The 25,392-nt window shown below is 37.4% G+C and overlaps 2 protein-coding genes across 2 annotated transcripts; both read left to right on the top strand.

Moving 5' to 3' along the window:
• The first annotated feature begins 1,055 nt into the window (after positions 1–1,055).
• LOC121945956 (uncharacterized) lies at positions 1,056–5,101 on the top strand. The gene is made up of 5 exons (XM_042490343.2): positions 1,056–1,313; positions 1,463–1,822; positions 1,935–2,273; positions 2,695–3,126; positions 3,207–5,101. Exons 1-5 carry the CDS (start codon positions 1,250–1,252, stop codon positions 3,566–3,568), a joined length of 1,557 nt encoding a protein of 518 aa, XP_042346277.2. The 5' UTR covers positions 1,056–1,249; the 3' UTR covers positions 3,569–5,101.
• Positions 5,102–8,561: 3,460 nt separating this feature from the next.
• c4b (complement C4B (Chido/Rodgers blood group)) lies at positions 8,562–24,294 on the top strand. The gene is made up of 41 exons (XM_042489209.2): positions 8,562–8,715; positions 9,017–9,206; positions 9,289–9,463; positions 9,569–9,639; positions 9,742–9,830; positions 9,918–10,000; positions 10,085–10,172; positions 10,550–10,673; positions 10,803–10,932; positions 11,449–11,561; positions 11,646–11,804; positions 11,908–12,075; positions 12,170–12,361; positions 12,654–12,797; positions 12,907–13,030; positions 13,402–13,473; positions 13,568–13,780; positions 13,886–14,000; positions 14,227–14,297; positions 14,389–14,528; positions 14,620–14,835; positions 15,578–15,629; positions 15,722–15,811; positions 15,896–16,102; positions 16,491–16,566; positions 16,683–16,875; positions 16,965–17,060; positions 17,722–17,884; positions 19,003–19,196; positions 19,281–19,439; positions 19,531–19,590; positions 19,674–19,764; positions 19,849–20,029; positions 20,132–20,222; positions 21,664–21,738; positions 21,813–21,915; positions 22,010–22,099; positions 22,188–22,292; positions 22,390–22,473; positions 22,564–22,696; positions 22,794–24,294. The coding sequence occupies exons 1-41, from the start codon at positions 8,645–8,647 to the stop codon at positions 22,930–22,932; spliced, it is 5,130 nt and encodes a 1,709-aa protein (XP_042345143.2). The 5' UTR covers positions 8,562–8,644; the 3' UTR covers positions 22,933–24,294.
• Positions 24,295–25,392: the final 1,098 nt, after the last annotated feature.

Here is a 25,392-nt window from a genome sequence, read left to right as displayed (position 1 = left end):
TGTATTGATGCACTAACAATCAAGATGGAAAATCGCAGTACATTCAAACAGTAATGCTGTGTTTTTTTGGGAAGCCTAATTCTGGCACAACACATCTAATCTGAGCCAACTCTTGGTCAGCCACACCTACAAGAAGTGCTGGAATGCTTTTCCCTTTGACAGGAGAGGAACATTCTGTATTGCACAACTTTTTTATGCTCCAGTGGTGTCCTGCAGTATCATCTTTCACCATCTAAAATATTTAAGTGCTTTGTTTTTGTAATTTTTTGAGTTCTTCAGTTCACTTCTTTGTTTTAAAGTTAAAAATGAGATGTAGGCTACTTTTAGAACAGAGCTGTTAATTAGTTTGAAAACTTTTTTTAACCCATGGATACAAACTAATGTAGCATTTACGTTTTTTGACACTTTGACAACAAACTTTCTCAAGGAAAACTCTTTGTCTTAAGGAAACTAGACCGCCTTGTCACAAGTACTGCTCTAAGTAAGATGCAGACCCCCCAAAAGTAACATTTTATACAAGATTCAACAGATAGTCTTTACTTTTCAGATGGACTTATGTTGACTTTTCAATATCTAACACACACACACACACACACACACACACACACACACACACGAAAAGGTGGGTGATATAAAGATATTTTACATGATAAATTATGTGTTATGTATGCGCTAATTCATTGTCAGTATTTGTCTGCAATATAGGATATGGAAGGGAGACATGGGAAAGAGGTTTGCAATTTTCCCAGTTTGCAAAACAACATGCCCACCTTCATTCTTGACCAACCACGTCACTGCTGGACAAGATATAAAAAGCCCCATTTGGATTGGATGTTATTTGTCCAAGGGAGGTGGGGTAATTTTAATATACCCTGTCCAAGTTGTGTCCTGGGAACTTAATGTAATTATGTGTAATTATTTGACGCAACCTGTTGCCAGACAATGACAAAATCATAGATCACACATATATCCGCAGATTGACAAGGCTGTCCCCCTTTTTATCACTGTATTTGAAGTATCTGTTTCCATCTAAACAGACCAGGAAGCCATGTGCTGTACAGCATGTACAAGACAGAAGGGGAGAGAATCCTGATAAACTGCTCTGTCATTAGCCCCTGTTGAAGAGGAGTTTCCGAACAAGCCAAGTGGCATTCTTACTTTAGACTGTGCTGCTTACAGCACCGTCAGTAAGACGGCAACAGATCATAACTGATTATTAACTTAACTGCTTTTTGTTTTGCTGTTGATCATGCCTGAAAACAGATTCTGCGCAACAAAAGAGACTCAAACTTTGTATCTGCTTTTTATCTCAGGTTTGAACCTTTCATGTTTGTTGTCCATCATATTCTTAAATGCATGATGCACATGCATTAATGTAGTTGGCTATTTGTGAAGAAAAGAATTAGCCTTTTATTATTGTTGCTATTTAAATTGCTGTAATATGCCTCCTGTAATTTCACAGGGTTTTGCTCCTTCACAGCGGGATCTTCGGATTTTCACCTTATAAGTATTTCTAAGAACTACACAGAGGCAAAGCACTATTGCCGGGAGATGTACACAGATTTAGCTACAATTCACAACTCAACAGATACTGATAATTTGATCGCTTTAGTTCCAAGTGACGTTATCAGAGCCTGGATAGGACTGGAGGCTGGAGACGAGTCGACATGGCATTGGTCCTGGCCTGATCAGAAAGTGGATTTTGTTAACTGGAAGGCAGGAGAACCTCAAATAAAGAATGAAGATACGTGTGTAGAAATGGATCAACGCGGGGAGTGGATTGAAAGCGACTGTAGAACTAGAAAAAGTTTTGTTTGTCATGGTAAGCGAGATAGCAATATTATGGTCAGAGTTATTTCAGATGGCATAAATGTTTAAATGCACAACATCAGTATTATCTCTTTGTATAAAATGTCAAACCTTTGGATTTTCAGGCAACAGTGATACCAGTGGTCTAATTTTTGTTGATGAGACCAAATCATGGAGGGACGCTCAGAATCACTGCAGGGGCTTGTCGTCTGATCTCATCAGCATACACTCAGCAGAGGAGAATGAGGCAGTACGTAATGTGTCTTTGTCACAAAATGTGTGGATTGGCCTCTTCAAAGATCCCTGGAAGTGGTCTGATGGGAGCGAAACATCATTCAGATACTGGAGAGCCAATCAGCCAAACTACAATGAAGGTCAGGCTTGTACTGTTGCTGTGTTCAGAGATGAAGGGAAGTGGAATGACCTGAAATGCAGCACCAAGCGCAAATTTGTTTGTCGTGGTGGTAAGTTGCTGTATTACATGCTCTCTCTGTCAGAAAAGTGGTCTTGTGTATGTAATATTTTGTAATATTATCAGACATATGGACTCAGTCACATAACTTAGACTTGAGTCAGACCCGACTCACAAACTTGATGAATTTAGACTCGACTTGACAAAATCAAAAAGGACCTGCAACTAAACTTGAAGTTTAACGGCAATGACGCCACTAAATCAAACACACTGGACCTTTAATTACCCAGATCCACTTATTTAAACCAGTCCAATCAAGTTGCAAAGCTTATATTACATTACCTGTTTTAACAAATAAATATACATTTTTAAATGCATTCATGATTTCTGTAAATTTACTGAACCTTGCACCATAACAACAACATAACTGCATCTATAACTCATGTCTATTCATTCATGACTTACTTTTACAGCAAGGAAATCAATTCCAACAACCACCAATCAAGCAAGTACACAGGAGACGCTTACAACAGATCAGCCAACAGTGGATCTGACAACTCTTCCAAACATGTCAGAAGTCATGACGACGTTAGGCCTACATTTGACTGTGGATACCACCAATAACTCACAGGCTATTAATGTTACCACAGAAGAAGCAACAACTTCCAATGGAATGACAACACCAAATACCACAGATCTTGTGTCAAGTATGTCAAACACTGAGGTCCACAATTCGACAACAGAAATGTCAACTGTGACAGAAACACAGCAACCTCCCACAACCACTGCAACAGTTACTACAGACGGTGTTTCTACTTTAACAACACTGATGGGGACTTCAGCCCAGACCACTGCACAGTACTCAACCCTAACACCCACTGAAAACATTCAAAGTGTGGCTACAGGTATGTTTCGAATTATCACATTGTGTCCATTTTGCATACATTTGCATGATAAATGACACTCTGTTTTCATCCGTTTGAAGGAAACCTGATACTAATCCAGGAAAATATGACATGGATTGAAGCTATGGGTTACTGCAAGGAGCACCATGTTGATCTTGTCCACATTACCAACAAAGACATTCAAGGAAAGGTGGCTGAAAAGGCAAAGAACGCTACATCACTCCATGTTTGGTTAGGTTTACGCTACACTTGTAAATTTAACTTTTGGTTCTGGACTAAACAAACTGCAGGCTGTTATCAAAACTGGGCCCCTGGACAAGGGCCTGAAGGGAAATATGAGTGTGGTGTTACAGGTGCCATTGAGGCCACTGGGAGGCAGCAGTGGGTAGGCTTGCCTGAGACAGAAAAACTGAATTTCATCTGCTACACATGCACTGAGTGAGTGTGGCCGGCCAGAGTCACTTCAGATAACAATGTTGTTGCAGCTCACTTAATGCTGTATGGACAAACAACCCATTTGTTCTGCTGATGCATACTTTGCTGTTTCAAAATTATTATTTTTTTAACAGTTATTAATTCAATATAATATTTTTCACAATTGATGGACTAACAGAGATGTGATGCTTATTCTAATGCTCACTGATGATGTCATACTTCCACCTTTGTTAAAACACAGCTGCCCTCTCTATTGTTAAGCTTGAATGTCATTAGATATGAAAACCTCATGTGGTGTGTAGGCGTGCACATTCACAGTCATGGGCAGCAAGAGTAATGTGAGAACATTGATCTGCTCTTTGCCTTTCACTCAGGGGTTACTATTTGCATGTTGACCCCCTGGGTTGGGCCCCAACATTGTCTTTTTCAGACCACCAGAGTGTGGCCCCGATCCAGACTGCCTGCTGCCCTCACTGACCTGACCTTCACTAGCAGCCACATGGAAGACAGAGCCACAGACACTCACCTTCCTGTCTGCACCCTTGAGGTACACGGACCATCTACAACCATGGGAACTATAAATGATACATTTTCATTGAGTCTCAAACTGCATGGCAGAATGCAACAGTGGTATCTTTCACTGCTATCATACAGCTTTTTGGATAAACATAATGTGCAACCTGTGTACTTTTATTTTTCATGTTTTAACTTTTCACTACACAAAACATACTTATTTGGATTTAATGGCTCCAGATACTTGTTTCAATGGGCTTTACTGGCATGTTAAAGGAGTGCTTCAACCACAAAATGACTATTTGTAAATCAATTAGTCCTGCTATGTTTCTTACACTCTGTGAAGAAAACATTGGGGGTTTTTCATACACCTTTACAGTAAATGACAAACATATCAATTAACTGATTGGGGACCATGTTTAACAAAAGCAAAACTATATCAAAACATCTGTTTACAAACCCCCCACACAATTTGTGCAGGGTAATCCATGTGTCAGTTATCCAGACATATGCTCAGTACTTCCCAAACCCATGCATTTTTTCTAAAACCTCCCTCTTAAAAACTGAACTGAAAATGAAACTTTTTTATTTCATATTCCAATACAAAGATTTTTATCAAAAATGCATGTGTTTGAGAAGTACTGAGCATATGACTAGTTAATGAGACTTGGATTGTACTGCACGAGTTGTGTGAGATTAAGTGTTACTGTTGATAAATGTAGTTCTTAATAAGTCAATAAATCAATATCTTTGCCATTCTCTTTGGAGGCATGTGAGAAAGATTTCTTCATGAGTTCGAGGTAACACTGCTTGACATAAAAATAGTCATTTTGTGGTTTAAGTATACCTTTAAAGTTTATGTTGATTATGTAAAGACTGATACAACTCAAAAACATACTGTGCTTACTACTTTAAACTATTACAACTTCTGTCAGTTAAAACTCTTGAAAAACAAATGGTGATAACTGGTGCATACTGAAGGGAGTCCTTATACCACAAACTGATAATAAAGTAAAACATATCCTAATACGCCTTTAGGCCTCTTTTTGGAAAGAAGTGACCTTCGTATTTTTATACATGGTCATTATCCTGTGTTAATACTTATGATCAGTATTTGAGTGTGTTTGCATAATTTAATTAAATTACTCCATATAACGAGTGAATATCAGTGCGTATAGCTTGTAATCCACCGCTGCATTTTGAAAACTGCTTTTGCATCCACAATGAGGGTCTTGTCACTTGTCAATTACCATGGACCATTACACATGAGTGTGTCATAGCTTAGTTTCTCCCTGAATAGGCATTGGTCAGTGAGCCTCCAATCAGTTCAATGTTAATGTCCCGTTGGGTCCAGTCAGTCAGTCTGTGGACTACCCCCTCACCTCTTTTTCTCACCCTCGTCTCCTCTTGTGTGCTGTCCAGCTGGCTCTGACCTCTGACCCTTTCACCCTCACTCCTGACCCCTGAGGACATTCCCACGCCACACCCTTTTGTGTACATCTCTCCATGGAAACCCAGCGGTCACTCCCTCTGCATTTTTAGAGATTATGGTGATGGACATAATTCACTTTCACTGGGATAAGTGTAATGCAGCCTAATTTGCCCTAATCCCAATTCAAGTGTGAGGTGCTACAAAATGTAAACTTATATATTTATTAAGAGTGTGCGTGAAAATTTTTCCGCCGTGGGACATTAAATATATCCTTCAATATACATCTCATTCTATCATAAACATTATTTACTGAATTCAATACAGAATACATTTACAAAATCAAAATCTTAAATACAATGACTAAGTTCTACTGTCTGAGGGTGCAAACATACAACCAAAGCTGTGGTCATAATGTGAATTTACTCCAAAATTTCTGAAGTTGAAACTTCAAGAATGAGCACAAATATTAGTTTTTAACTTTACATCTCTCTACCTGCCATGCGCACTTGTGCCCTTACCTCTCTTCTTTTCTTCTTTGAGCATGCACCCCTCCGTGGATCCCTCCCTTCTTTTCCTTCTGTCACTTTCACAGTTAATTGTAGAAAAAGAGATTTTCTCCATTCAGGCTGGGTCTCTTAGGTAACCCCACTCCTGCATGAAATGAGATGGATAGAGGAGAGGAGATAGAGAGGGGACATGGACAGACAAACTGAACAAGCAGCGGTTGAAGACGGATGCAGAGGAGAGTGAACTTTACAATATTTGAAAAAGAATGAGAAACTTTGATATTTCATATGCATAGGGATAATGATTAACTTCTGCTTATTTGGGACTATTATCACTGAATTACTGATGGTACATGGTGTGAGTATTACAATTTTTTTTTTCGTCTGTTAGTAGAAGTTAATTTACTAATATCTCAGTTTTCTATAAAGGAATTGAAGGGACAAGTTAGATGTATTATAAAAAACATTTAGTGGTACAAACCTATATTTAATTGTTTTAATAGCTACATTTGAATTACATTTTTAAGTGTGCAATATGCTTTCTTTTGGCAGTTTAATAATACTTAAGTCTCCTAACAGCAAGAGCTTGAACAAATACTTTAAACATGTCAGTGTTTTTTAATAGATATTTCTTCATGTGTTTTAATTAGTGTCCTCTGATATTTTATTAAACCATCATCTCCACAGGATTTACTCCCAGGGCTAAGAAATGCTAGTGCTGTTCATCTGAAGTTTGACAGGGAGTCTGATGTTGATTGTCCAAACGCAATTCTTGAGTAACTTCTCCATATCCAGGAGTTGTGGATGGACATCATGCCCCAGACTCTCGCTTACTCCCTCTTACTTCTCACTGCACTCACTACAGAGACCAACTTGGATATTTATTTAATGTCATGAAGCTGTGTAAAAACAAGGGACTGAATTTTAATCGTTGCCAAAAAGTTTGACTTTGCAGGGTCCATACTGGATTTTAAACTACTGTTTGATCATTATAGGCATCTATAAGGAACATGTGAACATTAAATACAATTGAAAAAGTGTGATTATTAAAAAAAGAAAAATATATTTGGCTGATTTTTGTATTCACATTGAGCTTCCAGACCCTGGACTTTGGCTTTTCATGTCCCTGAGCTCTCTCTTATGGGAAGAAGCTGCGTCAGTGAATTGACATTTTTCAACTGTCTGTGAAGTCCTCAAAAGCTGAAATTGTTTCATTTGTGCCATATTATCTTGAAGAAAGAAGCAAACCAAACTTGTGGATAATGCCTATCTAAGGATGAATTTTAAACTTATTAATCTCTCTTACTATGTGTGGAGAATCCAATTATTAATGGGTGAGGAGATGATATGGCAACAGGCCACATGGTTTGTGGCTGGTAAACTGACAGATGTTTCTTCCATGTGCCGAATCTGTCTTTGGATCGTACAGGGCCACGACATTACCATTTTATTTTGTTTATAATTGTGTGTAGATGTTAACTTTATTGTAACTTTAACTTAAACTGTTATAAGCTTAATGTTGATGTTACAGCTATGTATTATTTAATCTGGAATTTATGGAGGTTATTTTAACAACAGAATTCAAAACTTTTAAATTAATGACAGGAAAAAGGCTTTGAAAAGAGCTGATTGTGTACTGACAAAAAATGAGTCAGACTCTAGGGATCAATGTGGAGCATTTTTAAGCACTCAATCTGGACCATGTTAGTGCTTAAATTCTTTGAAAAACCTGACAATCATGTTAATGGGTGTTCACATTTACACAAGCGACAGTACAGTCATCAATAAAGACATACACTTCTAATTCATTCACTGCAATTTTGGTTTATTATTTTGTAAAGTTAAAAAATGCTGTTCTCTTAACAGTCTGTTTAATATTGCATTGCACATTGTATCCTGACTACTACTACTACTAAAATAAATAAAGTTTCTGATCCTGTTTCTGGGTATATTTGTTACTATCATACACACACTGATAATAGTTTGTGTCTGTGTCACAAATCTTAAGTCTGTTCCATTATTATAAAGTTACAAGAAAACTGCACAGGACATTTATGTTTTAAATAAAGAGTACTCACTCCACCCCCTACCGAAAGAGTGCAAACTTGACTTCTTGTAAGTCATGTGATTTTGGGGAAATCTGGCTGAGTATATGACCAATGGGGGAATGGTTACACATTGGGAAACAGAAACAAACAGTGTCCTTGCTGCAAGCCAAGCTGGGATATAAAACTGACTGTTATAAAAATCAAACATGTAGTCTAAAATGCATCTGTCAGTCCAGAATGATCTGATCAGTGGTGTTGACCTAATTTTTCAGAAAAATGTCTACATCTCATTATTTCAATTATATAGAAATGTACACACTGTTGAACCAAGGAGTGTACAACACATCCGCACACATCAGTGCATATGTTTTATCTAATAGTAGAAAGGGTTTCTCAGTTTATGTATTGTCAGTTAACACGTGATCTATCACCTTTGATACTCAATAGTTATTTTAGAGAGAAAGAAAAACAGAGGGAGGGCACTGAGAGATTCAGCGATTGAGAAATACAGGGGTGGATGAATCACAAAACCACAGTTAGTCAAAAGCCTGTGTGAGAGCAGGCAAAGCAACAGGAGATGCACAATGGAGTGCTACATCTTTTCAATGCTTCTCCTGATCTGGACTGTGGGTTCAGCCTCTTCAACTGATGACGGGTAAATGGAGAAAAAGCTGCATGAATCTACATTATGTACTAATTTAACGTAAAGCCAACCTTTGTGTGAAGTGTAAAAAGGGTTAAAATAGGGTCTCCGTCTTCTAAGATTTGATATCATTACATATGTGTTTAAACATATTAAACAAATATGTAATGATAAACAATTATCACTTCTTTTTTATAATGTAGATACGATAAAATATATAATGTAGATACGATAAAATACCTATTTCATGTGTCTATCTATGTGCACTGAATTAAAGGACACAGTAAGAGTTAGTTTTCACGTTTGCATGCAGATTTTTTATCTCAGCCCCCGGATTGCTTCATGTTGGTGTTAAAGAGAAAGTGTTTGTCCAGATGGGAAAGAATCATCTCAACAATCCTGTTACTCTCTACCTGAAGCATGAGAGTACTGGTACAATCGTGTCTGAGAAGAAAACTACTCAGTGCACTGCTGCTGGGAGTGTCAAAACAGTTGAGCTCATGGTATGAGAAACCTTCCCACGCAAACAATTTTAGACGAGACTGAAATGTCATTAACTTAAAAATCTAATTTGCATCTTTACAGATAGACACAGACATTATGTCAAGATTGCCTCCACATTATAGACGTTCCACCCTTGCACTGGTGGCAGAGAGCCCCTCCTTTAGTGGCACAAAGGAGACGCGTGTCCTATTTTCAAAACACAGGGGCTATATCTTCATTCAGACCGATCAGCCAATCTACAACCCAACACAAAAAGGTAAAAGGATAGTCAACAAATATGAAGAACTGTAAAACAATGTGCAATAATTCTCCACTCATAAAATAATTAATAGTCATTTTATGTTGATTATCTCTCTTCTAGTGAGATACAGGATATTCACTCTTAACCACTCATTCAGGCCTACTGAGGAGGTCTTCCAGATATCAGTGTTTGTAAGTATATACATTTTCTCTGAGAACAAAGAGGACTTTGACAGATCTGCATTAATGCTTTCTGTGTATTTCGTGATTAATGCTTTTATTATTTTATGAAAGAATGCTGCTGGAAACAGAGTAATGAGGACCCTCAGGGTTGCAAAGGGAGGAATTCTGCAAGACACATTCTCCATACCTGATATCTCTAAGTATGTTGACAGATTTACCATGATCTGTATCTAACAGCAAAAATAACTGATATATCATTAAAACACACGCATGTTTTGTTTATATAGAATGGGCACATGGAAGATTACAGCACATTATGAAGGGGATGAAGCAAATGCTGCCTCCCGAGAATTCAAAGTCCAAAAATTTGGTACGCTAATTTATTTTAAGTATTTCATCATGTATTGCATTAACAGATATTGCCTTGTAAAATATTTTTTATCACACTCCCTAGTTTTACCAAGTTTTGAAGTGAACATTGCAATGGAGGAGAGCTATATTTTGCAGAATGCTGAACAGTTTGACTTCTCGATCGTAGCAAAGTAAGTGTTGATTACTTTCTGATTTATCTTACTTTACTGCTAAAGTTTCCAGTTAAAACTGCAATTTTGGTCACTATATATGCATAGAATGTGGTGGCCCTGAGAGTCAAAACATAACATTTTAGAAAACATGAGATTTCAGAAAACACAACATTACATAAACACATTTCACAAAACATGACATTTTCCAAAACACATTTCAGAAAAGAACCTGCTTATTACACCCCAGGATAGGCCTCATACCCCATTCAAAGTTATTGCTTACTGTAATGCTATTTCACAATTTGACATTAGGCAGCTTGACAAAACTCCAAAAATATAATTTTAGATTGTCTTTTTAATCATAACAGTCACAATTGTCCAATGATTTCCTCTAGGTATTCACATGGTGAGAGAGTTAAGGGGGCCTACCACTGCCAATTTGGAGTGGTAGAAAAGGGTACAACCCCGGGTCAAAAATTGAGGCCTACCATTATCAGGGGACTGGAGTTGACTGGTTCGGTAAGAAATTATCTTTCTAAAACTTAATGCAGCACATTTCAAGACCTGAGATCAGACAATCTGGTAACATATTGCATCTCTCAAGTCTTTTGGTACTTGATTATCAACAATTTAAGCAATTTCTTACAGGTCCAGGATGGAAGTGCATCAGCTTCTCTTCAGATAGCGGACTTTCGTGAGCGACATAACAAAACCCTTGCCGAATTACAGCAAAGTGGAGCACAACTGTATTTGGGAGTATTTGTCACCAACATACAAAGTAAAGGATTCTCTGTTATTAATGTTTAAGTGAGCAACCGTATGGCATAAAGAGAAAAAATATATTTCATAACATGTAAAATACTTGATGTTTTGTACACAGCTGCATGATGTTTCCTCATGTGGGTAAAATGCCAGACAGCTGCTTCAGTTTCCTGTTATGCACATCCAGGGGACCGGATGACTCCGGAGGGTGCAAAATGGTCTTTATTATATAGTCAATGATTGAAATACAACAATTTGACCCACATTACAAAAGACTGCTTGTAAAGTATAAGGTTGTCATTATAATGAATACTGCAATAGAGTGTAGGAGTAGTTGGTTCAATGTGCCATGAAAATGCCCAAAGATCCAAGAAAATGTTTGTATTGTCCCTCCAAGGTTAATACTGAATTTTTTTTTCTGATATTCTGAAAATAACTAAGAACAACTATTCAATTATTGCTATAATAGGCAGACATTTGGAATGTTAAAGTGATTTTTCACTGAATCTAATATCTGCCATTTTTTGCTCAGGTGGTGAAATACAAGAAACAGAAGTTTACCTTCCTATCATTTCCCATAAATACACTGTGGATCTCTCTCGAACTCGCTCGCATTTTCTCCCTGGATATCCACTAGACGTTGCGGTATGCATGAAACTAACAACTGGGTACACAGCTAAGTACATGACTGTCGTGACTTTGAATATAAAAAGATTTGTTGTATTATAGGTGGTCATACGTCTGCCAGATGGCTCCCCAGCTGCTGGTGTGCCTGTAAATATTGATGTATTACCATCTACAGAGGGATCGTGGCAAGGCACAACAGACCAGGAGGGGGCAGCGTATCCTGTGTTTAACATACCCAATGTGGCTCAGATTACTGTTGAAGTCAGTATCCCCAAACACCTAATGAGTTAAAGATGTTCTTGAGTTGATAAAACACTGATTTTCTTTTAGTTAAGTTTAAATGTTTACACCCTGAATTCCTTAGGTGGTGGCAGATGGTCTTCAGCAGAGGAAAATAATTCAGCGTGCTTCATCACCAAGCGGCAGCTACCTTTACCTGAGCTTTACCCACAAGATGTATTCTGTGGGCGAGTTATTAACTGTGAATTTCAACACCATCAATGGCCCAGGAAAGGGGTTTATATACTACATGGTGAGGCAAATCTGAGAGAATACAACATGGGTTGTTATGACAAACAGAAGCAACAGTTTTTATACCTTAACTTTTTCAATTGATTATGTTGTAGGTTTTAAGACGTGGGATGCTAATACAAGAGGGCTCTCTTGGATTTGGCACTGCAGTTAAACACAACCTGCAGATAACGTCTGATATGATTCCATCCTTTCGGCTGATTGGCTACTACTACAGCAAGCGTGGTGACATCATTGCTGATTCGGCATGGGTAGATGTCAGGGATGAATGTGAGATAAAGGTCAAGGTGAGTAAATATAACAGATAAGAGTGCACTCAGAGCAGAGTGACAGTAGAAAAACAGAAATTTACCTCTGTTGACAGTGTGAACAGATTAATTATGTATAAGTTGGACACTTATTGTATTTTTTGCATTTTTCATACACTGGGGATTTATTCTGTTAAATTTAAGTTAGTTCTAACTACTGAGCACAACCTCGAAGTTTACATGTATATATTTGGATGTTTTGTTTGTATGTATTGACTGAATTAACATTGACTTGAGTGAATTACATTGTATTATTTTAACTTTAATTTAGGTGGAACAAAAAGGACCGTTCATACCTGGAAGACAGTCAAAGCTTGAAATTGATCTACATGGTCAGAAAGCCAGAGTGGCTTTGCTGGCTGTGGATAAAGCCATCTACGCTCTCAATGCTGATAATAAACTCACAGCCAAGCAGGTAACCTTTTCACACACACCTTTCACACTTATGCTCTCTTACTGGGGTTATTTAATTTAATCCATATATTATAATAAAGTAAATCCAAGCTCTTCTTCTTACTTTACAGGTGTTTTCCACATTGCAGTCATATGACCGTGGTTGCTCATACGGTGGTGGGGCTGATCCAGCGTCTGTACTAACAAATGCTGGCCTGTCTTTTGTATCTCAATCCCAGTCAATGTCGAAAGAAAGTATGACAAAATCACAACATTTTTTTCCATTTAAATTCTCTAAAATGTTAACTGAGAGCAGGACAGATAGATTATTCATCCTCTATAAGTTTTGTTATTCAGTAATTTTACCTGTCTAGATGCATTAGAAATGGTTTCAAATGTACATCAAATCAACACACACAGGCCTACTTTAGTGTAGCCCAAGTTTGAAAAAATGGGACAAAGCCTATTGCAGTGGGAGTACTGATATGGTACCTCGCCATTCAGATAATTTCTATTTTATCCAAAACTAAGTAAGCTTTCATAATGCCAACAACCATCAAAACTCAAGCAGCTATCTGTTTGCTTATCCCATACTAAGCTTCAGTGATTTCATACTACTTTTTCAGAGCTTGCCTGTGATGCACAATCTGCACGACAAAGACGCGCTGTGGACCTTCAACAGGAAATGAGGACCTTAAGTAAGACAACATTCTGCCATCACAACTCAGTGTTGATGTAAGATACTTCTGGTAAGAACATGTTAAACGTAAATGTTTTTAATGTCTATTTCAGAATCAAACTTTTCCGAAGAAAAGCTGCAAGAATGTTGTGCTCGCGGGTTTTCCCTCATCCCGATGATACGGACATGTCATGATAGAGCGAAGCGAGTCTCTCTGGTGGAAGTAAATTCTGACTGTGCAGACGTCTTCTTAAAATGCTGCCTTGAAGGAGAGCGTCTAAGACAAAAAAAGCTCCAAGAGGATGCCCAGAGAGGACTTGGCAGGAGTGAGATGAAATTTTTATGTGATCATTTAATGATTAACATACCTTCCTAGGATAGCATTAAATAACTGTGGCAAGATAATCTAATTACAAATCCTTAATTTTCAGCTGCAACCACAGATGACATTGAACAGTTCTTCTTGGACACTGCTGCTCAGTACATTCGCCGCTTTTTCCCGCCAAGCTTTGCATTCACTGAATTTGATGTAAATGACAAAGGGAGGTAAGTGGTGGATGGACACATACAGTTTCTAGTTACAGCCCTTAAAGCTTTTGCTACACCATTGTTTTGTTTATGTCCTTTAGATTTGTCTCAATTTCTCACTTCTAATAATGTGAATGTGAGAATTTCAGCATTTAATAATTTTTAGTGTAAGTAAATCTGAAAGTACATCTATAACATTAACTATTTGTTGACAAAGCATTTTATCTTCATTGAAAACCTTTAGGTATTCTTTGACTCTACCGGATTCCATCACCACATGGGAGGTTCAGGTCGTCACTATGTCTGCTGCCACTGGTAATAACAGCTTCCCACTTCACAAAAACATTGTGGGTATATGACTGAGGAACTTTTTGTTAGTAAATGCAATTTACTATGTTTCATTCAGGTCTCTGTGTTGTTAAGCCATCTGAGGTCAGAGCTTTTAAGAGGACATTTGTGTCTCTGAGACTGCCTTATTCTGTGAAGAAATTTGAGCAACTCTCCATTTCACCTGTTATCTACAACTATGGCTCAGATCCTCTACAGGTAAATATAACCTAATGCTGACGTTAAGTGGCACAAACTGAAATTTAATACTTAATGTTATTTTTCTGTGTGGACACTTGCACTTTTATAGCTGGCAGTTCATATGGAACAAACTGAAGGACTTTGCTCCCCTGGCTCGGCCACCACTTCAGCATTTGTCAACATTACTGTGGAGCGAGAGTCTTCCCAGTTTGTCTCCTTCAGTGCTGTCCCCATGGTAACTGGTTCAATACCCATCAAAATACGTCTCTTTGATATGGAGAATGAGATGGGAATCGATGCAATTGAGAAGCCTTTGAAAGTGTTGGTGAGTGAATAAGATATTTTATCTCTTTGCAGAACCTTACAAAATAAATATGGTAACATATGTGACATGCTGGTAGTCATTTTGGACCTAAGGTTCAGCAAAAATGACTCGCCTTTGTTGAACCGCCATGTGTGTCATATCAGTAACTGCTTACTACTCCTTAACATGTTAATTTCAGTCTTTTAACCAAAAACTCTGATAACATTGTCAGGTGTTTTTTAAATGTTCTTTGAGTTATTTATATCTATGCTAATGATCAGTCAGTCTTTGCAAACTGATGAAAGTGTTATTAACAGTTATAAACTGTAATATCTGTGCTTGTGTGTTTTAGACGTTATTGTCATTAAGTATGCATTAAAACAGTTGTTTTTTTTTTTTTTTTAAATGCTTTTCAGGCCATGGACCCCTTGGCTGAAAGACAGACAGAGCAGGGACTCCCTACTACAAATATTCTATAAAATTGAGCTGCTTATTAAGCTAAAATAAAATATAAGGCAGCCTTAAGTGCCAAGACAAACAAACAAGGGCACAGAATACAAAGCTATTAAAATAATTGTTGACACATTCATATATCTAGGGATCATGTTTTCTGTCTATCAAACATATGGAAGGCATAGTTATTTAGCATAGGTTAACTGGTGGTCAAGTTTGTGTAGTAGATAAACCAAAATGCATTTTCCACTTGTGTATTTTCTTGTGTAAGTCAATTACACACAGTAATCAGCTCACTATTTTGTTGTAGACAGAAGGACTAGAAAAGAGAGTGCAAGAAACCAGAGTGATAAAATTAGATGGTGAGTTCTTCCAGTATTTCTTAATGACACATGTCCGGCAATCATTATGTTTACTCTTACTTTAATAAATTTACTTCTCTCTATCTTGATAGGGAGGAGCACAATAGATTTCAATATAAGTGGAATTTTACCAGAGGACATAGTCCCCGACTCCAGGTCCAATATTTTCGTTTCCGTGGAAGGTATGTGCTGTTAGACAAAGACATGTAATTAATTTACCTTTGTAAATGATAGTGTTTTACCCTTTCAATGTTCTCCTCTGACAGGGGATGGATTTGGCAGTTCACATGCAAAGAACCTTCTTTCTCCTCAGAAGGTTGCTGACCTCATCGTATTGCCTACAGGATGTTTAGAACAGACAATGGTAAAATTGGCCCCAACAGCTTCAGCCCTCCGCTACCTCGACCTGAGTGAACAATGGTTTGACCTGCCTGCTGGTTCCAGAGATGATGCTCTGGATAAAATTGAAAAGGGTAGGAACACACAGAGCAGTGAACTGCACACAAATTTGCAGTAGAAGAATAAAGTTTCATAAATTCTTACATAATTTCTAAGGACGCCATAAAAAGCTAATGGTGATTGCTCCTCTTGCCCATTAACAGAGCCTAAAGATGGAAATGTTAGCCCATCTGTCTATGTCACATTTTGGTTCAGAACTTCACAGCTATGAAATGTATTTTAAGCAGACACTGAGTACAAATTAATACTAATCAAAGTATGTCTATTAAATAAATCCTAAAATAAATAAATGGGGCATTGAATATCTAAATAATGTAATAAAATGAGCTTTGCACCCTCACTAGTTATTAACAAGGCTAAAGAAATGTCTGCTCTTAACACAGTAAACACTTTCTTTGTCAGGTTATATGAGGATTTTAACATACAAGAAACGCAACGGATCTTATGGGCCATGGGGTTCAGTACCATCTAGCAACTGGTGAGTATAAATACTGCCCTAATGTCTTTTGATATAAGGTGCTTACTTATAAAATCTCACATAATAAATCAAGTTTCCACATTTTCTGTAATTATTTTTCTTTCTCTTGTCCTCAGGGTGACTGCTCTTGTTGTGAAAGTATTATCGTTAGTGGCGCAGCGTCAGACAGAGGCTTTCGGACAGCAGGCCAGGAAGGCTCGGGTTGTGCCAGACGAAGAGATCAGGCAACCAGTCAGTTATTTGCTCTCAGTACAGAAGAATGACGGGTCATTCAGTGACCCAAATCCAGTGATACACAGAGGAATTCTGGTAATCTTTACTGCATACATATAATTCAATGTGGCAACAAACTCAATAGCAGTGCTTTGAATACAATACTGTCTCTGTGTTTAATGTAGAAAGGCAAAGACCAAGACGCATCCATGACGGCCTTTATAACTCTTGCCCTGCAACGGTCCCTTCAATTCCTGCAACCTGAATTGAGAAATAATGCGGTGAGATAATAGAAACTGTACTGGGTATCTGTTTAAAGCTATGCTAGTGGTTGGGATGCGATGTTAGTCAATCCACCATATTGGTCTAGACTTAAGTATCTCAGCAATGAATAGATTGTCATGCAGTTTTATACAGACATTTATGTTGCTGAGGATAAATTCTGATAACTAGTGATTACCTGACTTTCCCTCTAGTGCCATTAGCAGGTCAAAGTTCTCACCTTTCAAGTGAAATATCTCAGCATCTACAAGGGGAATTGTACAGACATTAATAGGTCCTAGGCTATGCCCCCCTCAGGATCAGTTGAAACAGCTTTGGTGATCCCTTGACTTTTCATATAATGCAGTTTTCAGGTCAAAATTCTAATGTATTCAGTGCTCTTGTTTATGACTAAATACCTGCAAAACCAGTGACATTCCCTCAGCCTCAGCTATACTTTGTATTTTGGGCTGATTAGCAAATATCAGCATGCTAGCAAGCTAAAATAAGATGGTGACATTATACATGCTTCACAGAGGCGCTAACATGGCTGTTAAAACTAAGCCTCGTTTCTGTTTATTGTTTTAAATTTAATGTATTTTAACACACTAATCTATGAATAATTTGGAAAGATTAGGTGCAAAAAAGCGAATTGACTGCCTTCCTGCTACTTTCTGCCAGGAAGCAAGAATTTCAAGATCAACATCATATCTTCTGTCACACCTTGAGGAGCTTCAGCATCCCTATGCTGTTGCCATCACAGCCTACTGCCTCGCAGTCTGCCTGCCACAGGGAACAGATCATTCATCTGCCTGGACAAAACTTAGAGCACTGGCCACTGAAGGCATGTCAAATCAAAACTAATAGGTGTGGGCAATATAGATAAAATATGTCATTTACATACTGCGTTATCCATACAGTCGATTGAGCAACTGATTATGGATAAAATAATTAGACAGACATGTCTGTTTTAAGCAAATCCAGTAAATTATCTGACAGAACAATGTATTTCATTATATTATTGTAAAAATATATTTAATTACAAATATGGCCTTGCGGTTGCATGCTTTTGTGAACTAGTCAAGTTGCAGTTACATTTTAAATCCATGTCTGTCCAGATTCATAAGAAGCCATCAGATTTGACAATGCTTCAGGTATTGATGTTGGTGCAAAGAAGCTACAAATCTAAGACCTGGATGCTTCACCCACATATTCAGCCCAGGGAAGATCAATTCAATCAGCACAGTTTCAAGGTGGATATCCAAAATTAGTATCACCAAATCAATATCTGACCAAATGTCCTCCCTTGCTGAGTCATGGTGTTCTGTAATGGTCAGATAAGTGTTTTTGCTGAAAATTATGTCACAGTGAAGCTGACCTTGGATGTAAAATGTAAACATGATCATGATCATTTTTTTTCCTATTAGATATTTGTGTGACATTCTTGTCACAAAAATAATTTGAGTTAGGCCAAAATCATGTTTATTGAGGTCACAGTAACCTTGACCTTGGACTGTCAAACTCGAATCAGTCCATCATTGAGTCCAAGTGAACGTTTGCGCCAAATTTGAAAAAAAAAATCCTGCAGGTGCATGTCCATGAGAATGAGATAGACCAGATTAGTCGAAGTGACCTCGACCTTCGACTACCAAAAGTCTAATCAGTTTATGGTTGAATCCAAGGGGATGTTTTTGCCAAATTTGAAGAAATTCTCTCAAGGTGTTAAACTATTAAGTTCACAAGAATGGGATGGGCGGACCAAAGGACAGACGGAAATCCCAAAATCATAATGTCTCCAAACAATATGTGGCAGACATTTGTCAGTTGACCAGTTTACCTTATCTTATATTGCCCAAACCTAAGAGCAACCACATTTATAAAGTTCAACAAAAGAGTGTATCAGAATATGCTATTGCCTGAAGTTGTTATAATGTTTTACTTACCATCTACTTCTTATGGCAGGGAAGAATGGCTGTTATTTGTGGACAGCTGATGCCAGCCCAAAGAATCAAGCTCAGGCAGATGGCATCACGGTAGAGACTACAGCCTATGCCCTCCTAGCTGTAGTGGAACTTGGACATACCAAGTGGGCAGACAAAACAGCCTGCTGGTTAACCACCCAAGAAAACTACTTTGGAGGCTATAAATCATCACAGGTGACTGGGCTGTGCATAAAGACCAAATTAACCCTCAGACTTGAGATGTTGAACATGTTATTAATATTTTATTACTGTGCCCAGGATACCATTATGGCATTGGAGGCTCTTGCAGAGTATGAGCTAAAGAGGTCTGTCAGTCCTGAAGCAAATCTAATAGCCGAGTTTACGGCCCAAGGAAAAAAAGACATTATAAAACTTGCACTGAAAAATAAGAAGGAGAAGGTGGAAACAGACCTTCAGGTAAAAGAGCATTGTCACCATTACAGTTAAATACACACATTAATCTTTAACCCCATTCTTGGATTACTTGTTTTTGTGTCTTTTGTCCCAGAAATTTGCAGGGAACGACATTGTTGTACTATTAACAGGAAAAGGTGATACCAAGATAAAAGTAAGTTTAATAAATGACAGTACATCTACAGTATATGATGAAATACTGCATAAATTAAAGTAAATAATCAATCTCTTGGGCAGATTGTAAAAGCGTACCAACTAATGGATCCAAAGGACGATTGTGATAAAGTGTCTATCAGAGTCACAGTGGAGGGGACAGTGAAGTACACTGGTGAGCTTTTTGCCATCAATGACAAGTCACAATCATGTATTGCTGATAAAAGTTACACAGTTACAATAACCTCTGTCTCCCTAGCTAAGGTCAAAGAAAATTATGAATACTATGATGACTACGAAAACAATGAGGAGTGGGTGGAGAAGGAGGTACGAGTGCCACAATCTGCAGTTGAGCGGTTTGATGCTCACACCAGAAACAGGAGGGATCTTGATAACAACTTAAATTCAGATGAGATGCTCACCTACAGAATCTGTGTCAGGTTTGTTGAATGAGACTATTTGCTCTTTAAGTATTAATGAGACAATGAGCTTTGCATGGAAAGTCACACAGCCTACATTTTTCATTGTTTTCCTGTTTATAGTCATAGCCTGAGCAGCAATCTCACAGGAATGGCCATTGCTGACATCACACTTCTTAGTGGATTTGAGGCTGTAACTCAGGACCTGGACAGGGTTAGTAGCTCTTACTATCGCCTTTTCATCAGGGTTATCCTCGGCATTGTGGGAGCAACCATTTCTGGCACCTGCTGTCATATCCCACTCATTTCTCAATAGAAAAGCTGAGGGTTTTTGACAGTTGGATATCAAGTAAAAAATACAAGTGTGTAAATTAAACAAGAAAAGTTAACTACCACTTGTAACCTGGCAAACAAAGACTCCAGGAGTTACTGCTCCTGGCCAAGAAAGAGTGTGACATAAAACCCTGTGTAAAATCCTAAATGTAAAAGATAGGCCCTACATATTAACTAGTCATCTTTAGAGATGTTAAAAGGCAGATTTTATTACCTTTGGACAGAGCTTAGCTAGCTGTTTTTTTCTACCTGTTTCCAGCGTTAATTCAAAGCTAAATTAGCCTTTATATTTGGCCTACAGAGATGACTCTGAGCAAGAGCATCAATGAGCATCCCCAAAATGTCCTAATTTCCCTTTAAAGATGAGTGTTGAGAAAACTAATTTACCAATCTAAGTTTAAGCAGTCACAATTCAGCTTTTTGGCTGTTTACATCCATTTGTTGGACACGTTATTATGGATGCAACTGCTTGCTGATGCAGAGGTCGGGTGGTTAGGACTGAGGCAAGGAGATCATGGTCAAATCTTGGATATTCTAAAATTAGAGTTTCCTAATTTACAAGAAAATAAAATCACAAATGTATTGTCAGAAAGTCAGGTGACGTATAAAAACTACACAGTCTGGGGGGGGATGAGATGTGAATAAGATGAGGTGGATGAATTGGTCAAGCACAGAACTTTTCATTTAGGTGACTGGGGTTTGTATTTTGCGTGAATTAATGTTGGCTTGATATTTACTTAACAAGCCAACATAAATTAGGTTTAAAAAGACTTAGTTGATTTTTTATTTTCAGTTTTTAAGAAACCTAAAACAGTCGAACGCACATTGTGTAGATAAACTTTAGCAGTATAGCTGAATAGACTCATTCGTGTTCGCATCATATGTCAATGTTGCCAGGACACCCAGGAATATATGTACACCTGCATGTAAATAGCAAAACTGTCTTTTTACATATATTTATTAAAATGTCTAAAATCACTTTTAAAAGTGCGAGAGGTCGGATTTGATGTTTTTTTTTCACTACATTGTAAAATTTCAAAATAATTGTTGACAACTTTTAAAAACAACAACAACAGCAACATATAATTTATCAAATTTCTATCACATGAATTTAACCCAAAAATATTACTAAGTGTATTTTGGCAAAATTGTCCCTAACCCTAAGCAGTTCATTTTCAACTGGGGCTTTGATATGAATCTTTGACAAATTAAATTATCTGGTAAAATCAAATTTCGTTGTGAATGCACATTGAGGACATCATAAAAAGCAAAACTTAGTGAAAATATAGTTTCCAAAAGGTTATTTTCTTGTCTCCTTGTAGCTAACAGAGGAACCTGAGAGATACATTTCCCATTATGAAGTCTCCTATGGAAGAGTGCTGCTCTACTTTAATGAGGTGAGGCTAAAATCATTTTACAAACACACAGATTTTACATTTCCAGTACTAAAATTTTTCTTCTTTCACTCTAGCTTTTGGAATCAGAGGAATGTATTAGTTTTGATGCTATACAGAGAGTACCTATTGGCCTTCTACAGCCTGCTCCAGCGGTGTTCTATGATTATTATGAACCAAGTAAGCTTTTTATTCTAAATTTTCTGCATCTTTTGTCAAGACATCTTTGTTTAATTCACCAGGAATTTATGACCTATTTATGCTCTCCTTGCAGACACAAAGTGTACTGTTTTCTACTCTGCCCCCCAAAGAAGCAAGATGGTTTCCAAACTATGTTCAGAGGATGTTTGCCAATGCGCAGAAAGTAAGCCATTCCTCTAAAACCCATACTGACAAACACCTGTGAAAAATGGACCTTTATTATAGTTGCAGTGTTTTAATTTCTTCTTTAGGACCCTGCCATAAAGTACAAAATACATTCCAACTAGAAAGAGGCCAAAGAATCACAAAGAATCATCGTTTACAACATGCTTGCTTCTTCCCTACGGTAGATTATGGTGAGTTATGCAAACAAGACATGCTGTAAAATCTAATACCTTGACTATAAAAATACTACTACATACTTCCATATACTGACACTATGTTTTATTTCAGCATACATTGTTGAAGTCCGAAATGTTACCATGAAGAGTAACTTTGAACTTTACAAAATGACTATAAACGAGGTTCTCAGATCACGTAAGTAAAGCAGAAGCTGCAACACTGACCTTCAAATATTTATGCTTGGACAATCTATCTTAAATATAATGACAATCATCTGTCTGCCAGATGGAGATATCCTTGTTGATGAGAATTCTGTTCGAGTGTTTGCTAAGAGGCGCCATTGTAAGGGACAGCTAGACCTAGGAAAACAGTATCTCATCATGGGCAAAGATGGCATCACAACCGACTCAAATGGAAAGTAAGTATAGTCGATAATATAAAGTTAATATAAAGTAGAATTTTACACTGATTCATTCACATTCTGTCACTACATCACTCTCTGTTTCTTTCTGTAGGATGCAGTATCTGCTGGAGTCAAACACCTGGGTTGAAAGAAAGCCAGAGGAGGGATGCAAAAAATCTGCACATAGAGCTGCCTGCACAGGGTTTAATGCATTTACAGTGCAGTACAAGATAGATGGCTGCAGGCAGTAAAACAAAATGATCAGTTTAGTGTGAGTTATAGTAGCTTCCCATGAGATTTATGATCAGCATGGGTGTTTACAACTCTTTTTCTCACTGTTTATACTTAGTCTTTAAAGTACAGTATTAGAACCATACATAGATTAAATGGGGAATTCATTAAATATCATGTAGATGTGTGCAAAGAAGAGACTGAATTTTAATTGTTGCAAAAAGTTTGACTTTCAGGGCCCGTACTGTATATTAATTACTTGTTGAAAATCATTAATAATGGCATCTACACAGAAGAATTTTACATATAAAACATTTCAAAACTTGTGACATTTAACAAATTTGACTTTTGGTGTCTCAATTAAAATCTCTTTTCAGTTCTCTCTGGTAGGAGGAGGCTGCAACAGTGCACTGACATTTTTTAATTTACATTTAAGTTTGAAAAGCTGAAAATCATTGAGGTGTTAATATATCATCTTGAAAAAACAAGTAAACTCAACATGGATCTCATGCTGTGTGAGGAGAATCAGATTATAATGGGTGGGGAGATGACAGGGTAACGGGCCAACATGTTTCTTCCATGTGCCAAATGTGTCTTTTGATTGTACAGGGCTGTGACTGGCCCATTTTAGTATGTGTGTAATGTGTATACTGTGGATAATTTACATGTAAATGTTAGCCTGATTGCAGCTTTACATGTACCAAAATTTTTCAGTTCTTTGAAGATATTTTAAACTCATTGTTAATGTTAAAGCTATGCATGTTGTTTCAAAAATACAAGAAAACTTATAAATGAATACAATGGGATAACCTGACCTGAAAAAGTTTGTACTGAAACACAAACAATCTGTATCAACCAATTAGAGAAAGACCCAGCAAGCTAGAAATCTTGAGGCAAAATTTAAAAAACTTTAGGGATTTTGGTGTTAAATTCTTCCAAAACTCTTGAAAAGGATGTTCAGGGTGTTTACAGTAACATTTGAAATGTAAACTAAAGAAAACAAACATTCATTTTCTTTCCAAACAGTGTTTCATGTTGAATTGCATAATGTATCCTGATGTAATATTGGCATCTTGTTAAGTGTACTTTACACAATGCTTTTCATGTAGAAAATAGTAGCTGACCCTCTTTTTGAATATATTTGCTACTGTTATCCACATGTGCCAATAGTCTGTCATAAATCTTACATCTGTTCCATTTTACTGGTTCGGGACAAAGTTTGGCAGCTGTTTAAATTTCATTCGTCAACAATCATCTCACTGATGAATAAACATGAAAAAGGTTATAGAGTTACAAGAAAACTGTATAGGAAATGTATGATCTGTTAAATAAGAAGCTTCAGTAACTTCTGATAAGATATATTAAAGATCTGAACCACCAAACTGTAGAAATGGTTGTAATTAGGAAGTTTACAGATATAGCTCTACATCACTTCACTCTAAATTATTCCTGCACCAGTAACTAGTACTCTCTCCATCCCATAGTCAAAGAGCCCAAACTTGTAAAGCCCAACTTCTTGTAAATCACATGATTTGGTGGAAATCTGGCTAACATGCAGCAACCAATCAGGGAATGGTTACACATTATGAAACAAAAACACTTTCCCTTCTGCAAGCCAAGCAGGGATATAAAACTGGGGTGTATTCATAAAGCCTCCTAGTACAAAAAGTGTCTCTTATTGACAAAAATCCATGAAAATTCTGAGAGTTCTGACATTTTCTACGAATTTTCCCTTGGAGTTAAGACAAAGTCCTAGTAATGATAACAGTTATTCAGTAGAGAGGAGGACTTTAAAGAGGCTTAAGAGTTTCTAAAGCAGAGAATAAAATGGTGGAAAAACAAAGAGGTAGGACACATATTTCCAAACACTAAATGAGAGTGAGTGAGTAAATGAAACGCTACAGATTAGATGTTGCAAGGATAATTTTTTGATTGATCTCATTAGAGATTTGCTCACATCATCCACCCAACGCAATAACAATATAACACCACAAATAAAGTAATCATGACACAAATATATTTGGCAACTGTAAAAATGGTGCAGCAGTGATGACTTGTCTCAATTTTCCATCAGCAGAGTGATCACACAAGCAATTAAAGCTGCAATCAGCGATGACAGGGCCCTCCCACCCCCACGTACTTCGGGTTTACTGGTGGGACTCTAGTTAAAGCGGTCATTCATTTCTGTTAAATTCTGTTAATGCATGCAGAGAGTTTTGAACCTGAAGTGAGATATTTCTCATGGGGTAGTACTTCTAGCGCCCATCAGGTGGCATTGGAGGGGACATAAATTCCACTTATTCTTGGTGTACATCATTTGTAGACCAAACCATGAAAATTTCATGTAAATTAAAAGATAATCGTCTTGCAAGGCTTACTTTTTGTTGCCAGTAGGTGGCGCAGTGAGTATGACAGTTAATTGACATGTCGATGCCTTCAGGTGTTCAGCCCGATCACAACATAGATTAGCAACGATATCA

This window comes from Plectropomus leopardus, chromosome 11 (genome assembly GCF_026936395.1).
Source record: "Plectropomus leopardus strain MGB_pleo_1.0 chromosome 11, ASM2693639v1, whole genome shotgun sequence".
NCBI lineage: Eukaryota > Metazoa > Chordata > Actinopteri > Perciformes > Serranidae > Plectropomus > Plectropomus leopardus.
This window is presented reverse-complemented; position numbering and strand designations above follow the sequence as displayed.

Bases quoted from the DNA above. Each gene is read 5' to 3' on its own strand.
- LOC121945956 (XM_042490343.2), top strand. From the start codon at position 1,250: ATGCCTGAAAACAGATTCTGCGCAACAAAAGAGACTCAAACTTTGTAT. The intron at 1,823-1,934 runs GTAAGCGAGATA...TTGGATTTTCAG, and splicing joins AAAAAGTTTTGTTTGTCATG to GCAACAGTGATACCAGTGGT. The intron at 2,274-2,694 runs GTAAGTTGCTGT...TTACTTTTACAG, and splicing joins CAAATTTGTTTGTCGTGGTG to CAAGGAAATCAATTCCAACA.
- c4b (XM_042489209.2), top strand. From the start codon at position 8,645: ATGGAGTGCTACATCTTTTCAATGCTTCTCCTGATCTGGACTGTGGGT. The intron at 9,207-9,288 runs GTATGAGAAACC...GCATCTTTACAG, and splicing joins TCAAAACAGTTGAGCTCATG to ATAGACACAGACATTATGTC. The intron at 13,781-13,885 runs GTGAGATGAAAT...CTTAATTTTCAG, and splicing joins CCAGAGAGGACTTGGCAGGA to CTGCAACCACAGATGACATT.